This window comes from Tigriopus californicus, chromosome 7 (genome assembly GCF_007210705.1).
Source record: "Tigriopus californicus strain San Diego chromosome 7, Tcal_SD_v2.1, whole genome shotgun sequence".
In the NCBI taxonomy this organism is placed as follows: domain Eukaryota; kingdom Metazoa; phylum Arthropoda; class Copepoda; order Harpacticoida; family Harpacticidae; genus Tigriopus; species Tigriopus californicus.
In genome coordinates this window covers 3,652,818-3,661,305 of record NC_081446.1, presented here as the reverse complement: position 1 = coordinate 3,661,305, position 8,488 = coordinate 3,652,818, and the positions used below count along the sequence as shown (strand labels likewise).

Here is an 8,488-nt window from a genome sequence, read left to right as displayed (position 1 = left end):
TCGGGGTTTGCAATCCGGATGTTGGGCCAACTGATCCGCATCTTCCGGACATAAGGCCGTGTTTTGGATGCGCATCCTGAAACTCTCANACGTCTCAGTCGTTCGAAAAGCTGGAGGAATTTGCGATCTTGCGCAATCTCTCTCAGCATGTTGGTGTAGCCACCAGAGCAAATAGCGTTCTTGACTTGTTTTTTCCCAATGACCCTGATCTGATCCAGTATGTCCATGTGACGCCTAGTAATCTGTCAGATCATCATGTTCTCGAGATAGGGTCGACCATTACTCATAAGCCGGCGTGCTCTAGAGTAAGACCGGCCAAAAAGGTCGGTCTGGCTAAGTTCAAGTTCAAAGATTAACATTGGCCGTTGATTATAGAAAGGTTAGGGAAGCTTTCAGATCTCATTTCAATGCTGAAAAAGGAACTGTCCATATATGTAGCCTTAGACAAAATGATTCTTGTTTTTGAGGACGTCTGTTTCACTCTAGCAATATCTCAATGTGTTCCACAGGGCGGGGCACATTCTAAAATTCCGAAGTATAGGAAGAACTTGTTCAAAAAGAGTTGCAAACTAGCAAAAAGACTCCAAAGCAACTTGAATCCAGTAGTTGTGGCTAGCCTTCAAAGAAAGTTGTATTTAATCCAAGGTAAAATTAAGGCCTCCATTGAGACAGATCAGTTGAACAAGGAAAGTAGAGTTGTTCAAGAGGTGAGTTCGAATCCGAAGGCGTTTTTCTCTTATACAAACTCTAAGAGAAAGATCAAACACCCTGTAGGGCCTTTTGAGGTCTATGAGGAAGCCATAGACAATGTAGAGTCTATGGCCAACATTCTTGGAGATCAGTTCTCTAGTGTGTTCATTGTTCTATTGATGAGTTTGTTGGGACTGGCAAGGCTTGTCAAGTTGAGCCTTTAGATGATCTTGTAGTCACAGATCGGGATGCTTTAGAGGCCATCAGGGACTTGAGACTCTCAAGCTCCCCTGGCCCTGATGGGGTGACTTCTTTTGCACTCATGCTTTCAAAATCTTATGCCTGATTGGTGATCTAGGGAACGTAGTGTCCTGAAAAGAAATTAAATTCATGGCAAGTCATCAGAAGTTTATTTAGCAATCTCCACCGCCTCTTTCCTATTTGTTTGGGCCCTTCTGACATTGCAAATATGGGCCCATATGGGTATGGTTTTCATTGGGCACCAATGCATCGAAACAGAAAATCCAAGGAAAATTTGATTTGGGAAAGATGGCACAAAAGTAAATGAATCCAATTTTTAAAGGGGGAGATAAGTTACTCCCCAGTAACTTTATGCCGATTTCTCTCACTTCGAAAATTTGCGAAGGTGTTTGAGAAGGTCATGAAGTTCAAACTTGTTGAATTTTTTGATATCCATGAAGTCCTTCCTCCTAGCCTGCATGGGTTCCAAGCACATTTTAGCACGGTTACCCAACTGATTGAGCAAATAGAGCAGGTTATTGAGGAACTAGAGAGCCATGAATCAGTCGATGTAGTTTATCTCGACTTTGCCAAGGCCTTTTGTCACGTCCTTTACGATATTTCATGATTATTATGCCTATTTTTCCTCCCATGTCTTTTTTTGGTTCTCCTCCTGACAGTCGAGTACACAGGAGTTCTAACTTGAGCCCAAAAAAATAAAGAAGCCGTTTTGAGAGCTCGTATTCATTAGAAACTAAATAGAACTATAAGTGTAGCTAACAAGTGCCCGTGATGATTAGTTTTACATGGTCCTTCGATGACGTGATTTTCCAGTGACAAGTACAACATCCGGATTGGTTACTTCGGGTTCTTTTCCAAGTTACCCCGGAGTGATCAAACAAGAGATACTCGAAATGTACGATCGGATGGTTCATATTAGCGAATCTTGGTGCATCCTATGAATCGGAAAGCTGAATCGGTAAAACCCTTTAAAGTTGTGTTTTACTCGTGAAATTGCTCCCCCAGTCGGTCAGTAGAGTCGACAATTAAGATTTGATTAGGTTTTCTTTGATCATGTTTGGAAAGACCACCCCAAGTTGGCGCCATTTGCCAATATCAACGCTGGTGTGATCCTCCCGGAGATTAATCTCTCCAGTTTACACGGGCGATATCGGGACTTTACTAGAGACATGTCCAAGAATGGGGAAGAAGTGCGCGCTCGCCAAAGCGGCCAAAATGCAGCGAATTCGTCTGATCAAAGCCCTCGAACTAATGCTGTGAGGAGCCGACGGGGTTTTAAAGCGGCTTTTACCCGAGTTTCGAATACCCTTGAAAAGGATATTCAGGGATTGAGAGCCGCCGCCTCGACAATTGAGGATAAGGCTCATAAGATTCGGAATCTATCACTATTTCTAGGTGATCTTGAGCTGAAATTTCGGCAACTCGATAATTGTCATCAGGACGTTTTGGCGGAATTTGACGGCAGTGGCGATGATCCGGAATCCGAAGCAATTGATCCCCAATATCAAACATTGGGAAGGCTGCGATTGGAGGTTGACAAGTTTTCAGAAGGAATTGCCAATCGTCACGAATCGTCGGGATCTCAGTCAGAAGCAAGCGTAGTGGGCCTCACTCCTCAGTTAACAGCCGTCATGGGCTTACAATACGATGTCACCCGGGACGTACGCCTATTCTCTGGGGAGGATATCCTTGCTTATGCCACATTTCAATTACAGTGGAAGAGAGCGGAGTCCAGGCTTAAGGAGATTGGCAAGGGTCCCATCGAACTCCTACAAGAATTCAAACGGGTTCTTAAGGGGCAAGCGTTGCAACTGGTTGAGTATCTCCCTGAAATCGACGAAAACTATGCCAAAGCAATCGCTCAGATCCGACGCGTTTACGATGACCCATCGGTTCAGATCAAAACAATTGTCGACAGACTTATTGACATGCCTACAATCGAAATCAATAAGGCCTCCTTTTTAAAAGGGTTTTCATTCGTCAATCAAGCCTTACAAAGCTTTGAGGGTTTGCAACTCACAGCAGAGGATCTGAGCACCATCTTTTTCATTTCTCTTTGCGAGAGAAAATTGAACAAGAACTCTTTGCAGACCTGGCACAAGTATGTTCAGTCAAAAGTAGATCCGAATCTACCCATGGGAATAGATATATCCTGTGAGGCATTCCTGGATGTTCTCCTAGAACAAGTAAAACTGGCTCCTGACCGTGGCATTGGGTGTGAGGAGGAATCAAAATCCAAAGCTTACAAGAGCCACTCCAAAGGGTCGGCACCTACGACTTTCCTTGCGACCCAGGACCACAAATGCCTGTTTTGCAATCGATCTGGACATAGGAATTTCGTTTGTTTTAAGATGCAGAAAATGGGCTACGAAGAAGTGGAAGACATACGAAGGGCAAATAGATTGTGCACAAGATGTTTGGAGCCCTACAACTTTGAGCATCATAAACAGTGCAAAGGTCCCATTTGCTCTGTCCATGATTGTGGAAGTCCCACGAAGCACTGCAAATACCTCCATAATCCTAATACTCGATCAATTTGTGTCCAGCAAAGCCCAGGTGTCGACCAGGCTTCTGAGCGTGACCTGGATAACCCGGTTTGTTCACCGATAGTCATCATTGCAAAGCAAGTTGAAAATGGACAAGTGCGTGGAATTTTGCGCACTTGCATTGGCTTCATCAAGAACATTGGGGATGGAGAGCTCCTCGAAGTAAGGTTTCTCCTGGATGCAACGGCTGAGCAAAATCTGATAAGGCGGAGGTGTGCTCAAGATCTTGGCCTGGATGGTCCACGTCAGTACCTTCAAATGAGCGTAGCTGGAGGCGGAAGTTCCAAACGTACTCAGGAGAAAATCGTGGAGTTTCAAATCCAATCGTTGGATGGGTCTTATACTTCGAACCCTATCAAGGCAACAACTATATCCAGTATTGCTCAACCAGTTAAGCCAATAACCCTAAATAGAAGCAACTTTGCCCACCTCCATGACATAACCTTTACTGAGGAATATCCGTCCTCTGGAGAACTTGGTCTCGATGTTTTGATCGGAGAACCACTGTTTACCCATTTGTGTATTGCAGCTCCAGTGACAGGGCTCCTGTCTGAGCCCGCTGCACAATACACAAAATTGGGATGGATTTTATGTGGAGCACATCCGAAAGGAAGTGCGGAAATTCCTGCCGTAAAATATACCGTAATGGCGACTTTTTCGCGGACACCCATGGATCTACAAAGTTTCTGGCAACGAGCATTTGGGCATCTCTCCGATTGACGATAGCCTGACAGTTGAGGAAGAAGAGGCAATGCGAATGATGAGCCAAATGTCGAGGTATGATCCAAGAAGAAAGAAATGTTCCCCTTCCCTTTTGTGGAAAGATGATCCGAAGAATTTCCTTGCCAATAACTATTTAAGAGCAAAAGGTGTCATGACTAGCGTGGAGAAGCAAACGAAGCCCAAACACATAGTGCTCCTGAATGAAGCTTATTCCACCATGATCAAACAAGGCACCGCGGAACGAGTACCAGATGATGAAATCAATCCAAATGATGGGCGTTTCCTTTATTATCTTTAAACACATCCCATTCTCAAGGAGAGCACAACAACGAAGTGTAGAGTTGTAATGAACGCTTCTAGTAAAGATGGACAATCCAAGAAATCCTTAAACGACCTACTATATACGGGCCCCAATCTTCTCCCAGACATTGCTGAGTTTCAGTGCGATTCCGCGCGAAGAAAATAGCCATCATTTCTGACATTACGAAGATGTTCTTGTCCATCAAGCTGCATTCAGACCAAGATACTCTTCGCTATCTATGGAGAGATTTAGACCCCAACCAAAAGGCACAAGTTTATCGTATGGTGGCAGTAACATTTGGGATAAAGTCATCCCCGTTCCAAGCCATTTGGTGTCTACTACAGGCAGCTGAGATGTTTGCCGTTGATTACCCTGAAGCAGTTCAGGAAATCCGTTCCAACCTGTACATGGACGATCTCTCGACCACGGCTGATAGTGAAGATCTCGCAAGAAAACTCTTGGACGACGTGGTTACAGTCTTGGCTTTGGGTGGGTTTAGGGCCCACAAGTTTGCGAGCAACTGTTCTGGAGTTCTCTTGGACCAGAGAAGTGATGACTGCTTGACTGGAATGGTCTCGAATCTTGGGCTCCAGTGGAATACCCTTCAGGACACCCTCGGATTCAATTACATGAGTCGATTGGCCTCCAGGCTTGATTCGAAATGTCTGTCCAAGCGGTCCGTTTTGGAGACTACAGCAGGCATCTACGATCCACTTGGCCTGATATCACCGTTCACGCTCCCGGCAAAACTTTTGATGCAACAGCTTTGGCTTCTCAAACTTGGCTGGGATGATCCACTCCCAGCGGCCTTGAGGGGGGCGTGGTTGAAATGGTTGGGCCAAGTCCATCTCTTTAAAAACCATACCATCCCTCGATGGGTGGGATGGCATTCAGATTCACCGTCGTTCCTGGCGGTATTTCGTGACGCGTCCAAAGCAGCATATGGTGTCGCAGTTTATTTCGTCACTTGGTCGAGTAGTGGAGATGTTTATTCTTCATTAGTGTTCTCCAAAACGAGATCAGCTCCCCTCCACGATAACTTGTCGATTGCTCGTCTGGAACTTTTGGGGGCGTTATGTGCAGCTCGAATTGGGTCTTACGTCGCCAAAGCCATGAGGATATCCGGGGAGGATTCCTTTTATTTTACGGATTCTCTACTGAATCTTTTGAGAATACAACAGGGGCCCCAAAAGTGAAGGCAATGGGTAGGAAACAGGATTAAGGCGATTGTAGACGTCGCCCCATCCAAGCAATGGCGGTTTTGCCCTGGGGAAGAAAATCCTGCTGATTTGACCTCCACGGGTGCCGAGGCTCGGGAGGTTCTCTCAAGCTCTCTGTGGTGGGAGGGTCCTCCGTTCCTAAAACACCCTCAAGAAGATTGGCCTTTTCAGAAGACGAATCGTAGGACCCAAGAAATGATGGATGAGGACAAGCAAGAAGAGAAGAAGGTCATTCAACCAATCACGCTGTTGACCTCACAATTGAATGATCCCTTCGCTAGATTGTTGTCTCGCTGCAGTAGATGGATGAAACTTGTTCGAATTACCGCATACATATGGAGGTTTTGTGGAGCATTCGTCCGGCGCTTTAAGCACCATCGACTCCATCGGCTCCATGAGGGCGCTTATCCAGATGTTCGTTTACGGGTCAGTGAAATTCATGAGTCCGAAAAGTTTTGGTTCAAAATAGCTCAGTCTGAAGCTTTTGCAGACGAATTGACAAACCTTCGTTCAAGTCTCTCAGTGAACCGTCAATCCCCCCTAACTACTCTACAACCCATTTTAGTCGATGGATTACTTTGCAGCGAGTCCCGACTCCGACTGAGTTCACACCTTGTTCAATGTACAAAGTTTCCAATCATTCTAAAAAAGCATTCAAAAATTGTAGAACTTTTCATCATCTATGTACATGAGCTTCACCTTCATTTTGGAACGGAGCAGTTGCTGTCGGCCCTGAAAAGAAGATTTCACCTAATTGGCAATCGTCGAGAAGTCAAGCGCATCATGCATTTATGTAAAGCTCCGAAATGTCGCAAGCCCTTCCCATTGACTCAGAGGATGGGTCTCTTGCCCGTAGAGCGCTCTAGCTTTTCTCAAGTTTGTTTTCAAACCGTTGGGCTAGACTTTTTTGGCCCCTTGTTTGTGAAACACCGTTGTTCGGAGACCTCCTGCCCCCATCAAGTCCAAACTCCAAGGTTTATGGTTGCATTTTCACCTGTTTTACCTCGAGGGCCATTCATCTAGAATTGGTGGTCGATTTAACCACGGCAACATTCTTGCTAGCATTTCGACGTTTTATATCCCGGCGAGGTATTCCTCAAACCTGCTATTCCGATAACGTGAAGACGTTCAAGGGAGCAGACAAGGAGTTGAGGAGAATCTTCAAGACCATCAATTGGGATCACGCTGAGGAATCAATGTCAAGGTTCAAGATCACGTTCCAGTTCTCAACCTCCAATGCTCCTTGGACAAATGGAATTACAGAGCGAATGGTGGGGCTTACGAAGAAAGTACTTCGGATTGCTCTTCATGCGACCACTTTAACCACCCAAGAACTCGAGACTGTCCTCTTTGAATGCGAGGTAATAGTCAATAATCGACCTCTGGCTTCGGTGACAGAGGGCGACCTTTTACTCCCTGTTACTCCTGCCCAACTATGTGTCGGGAGAGACCTTCTCCACCTCCCAGATCCTGGCCGAATCAAAGGCCAAGAGGAGCCTCAATTTGTTGGCAAGTGGTGACAAAGAAAGATGTTGGTCAATTCGTTTTGGAGGAGGTGGCGCAATGATTACCTTATGTGTCTCGCCCCTACCAAGAAGTGGACCAAAAAAGATGAGTCCCCTCTTTCAATTGGAGATGTGGTTTTACTTTGTGATGACAACGTTGGAAGAAATGAGTGGAAGATGGCTGGAGTCGAAAACATTCATCGTGGGAGACAACTTGATTCGCTCCGCAAACTTGAGACTTCCGTCGCGATCCATTGTCAGGAGGCACATCAATCGATTGGCTTTACTTGAAGAAAACACGAGTGCTCGGCCCTTTAATCATTAACCAACACCGATTTTTCGTTTCCTTATTTGGTGGCGAGTGTCACGTCCTTTACGATATTTCGGGATTATTATGCCTATTTTTCCTCCTATGTCTTTTTTTGGTTCTCCTTCTGACAGTCGAGTACACAGGAGTTCTAACTTGAGCACAGAAAAATAAAGAAGCCATTTTGAGAGCTCGTATTCAATAGAAACTAAATAGAACTATAAGTGTAGCTAACAAGTGCCTGCGATGATTAGTTTTACACCTTTGACAAGGTAGATCATGGCCTTTCAGTTAACAGGCTCCATGAGATTGGGATCCAAGGCAAGGCTCTCAATTGGCTAAGAAGTTTCATTTGTGGTAGGAAACAATTAGTTAAGGTTGAGGGATCCCTTAGTGACATGCATGATGTCAAGTCTGGTGTCCCTCAGGGCTCCATCTTAGATCCTCTCCTTCTCATTATCTTCATTGCTCCGCTTCAGAAGCTTGGTAGTAGTAATGTCAGTGTCTCTTCTTATGCTGATGATACAAAATTGGTAGTTGGTAGGAATGGTCAGAACTCCGGTTGTCTGTTAGAGGTCCTAGATAAAATCTACTCCTGGGTTGCTGCGAGTAACATGGCACTGAATGGAATGAAATTCCGCTCAATGACCTTTGGGTCGACGCCATTAGACACTCCACTATTAGATGTTGAAGGTAAGGATATTGAGCAGGTCTCATCCATGAAGGATTTAGGTGTAGTCCTCCAAGATAATGGAAAGTTCAAAGAGCATATCCAGTTGAAAGTTGGTAAAGCTTTTCAAACATGTGGTTGGATATATCGCACGTTTAAGTCCAGAGATAGTATCACAATGCTAACTCTGTACAAGTCAATTGTTCTCCGCATCTTGAATATGCCTCGCTCATTTGGACACCAATGAGTTCAGCAGGTTTGCAAA

At 45.1% G+C, this 8,488-nt stretch overlaps 1 protein-coding gene across 1 annotated transcript; it reads left to right on the top strand.

Annotated features, from left to right (window-relative positions):
• Nucleotides 1–2,120: 2,120 nt before the first annotated feature.
• Nucleotides 2,121–7,261, top strand: LOC131883373 (uncharacterized). The gene is made up of 3 exons (XM_059230832.1): nucleotides 2,121–4,127; nucleotides 4,866–5,010; nucleotides 6,804–7,261. Exons 1-3 carry the CDS (start codon nucleotides 2,121–2,123, stop codon nucleotides 7,259–7,261), a joined length of 2,610 nt encoding a protein of 869 aa, XP_059086815.1.
• The last annotated feature ends 1,227 nt before the right edge of the window (nucleotides 7,262–8,488 follow it).

Excerpts from the sequence above, each read along its gene's own strand:
- LOC131883373 (XM_059230832.1), top strand. The coding sequence starts at position 2,121 with ATGTCCAAGAATGGGGAAGAAGTGCGCGCTCGCCAAAGCGGCCAAAAT. Across the intron at positions 4,128-4,865 it reads GAAGTGCGGAAATTCCTGCC|GCAGCTGAGATGTTTGCCGT; the intron begins GTAAAATATACC and ends TGTCTACTACAG. Across the intron at positions 5,011-6,803 it reads GGTTACAGTCTTGGCTTTGG|CATTTCGACGTTTTATATCC; the intron begins GTGGGTTTAGGG and ends CATTCTTGCTAG.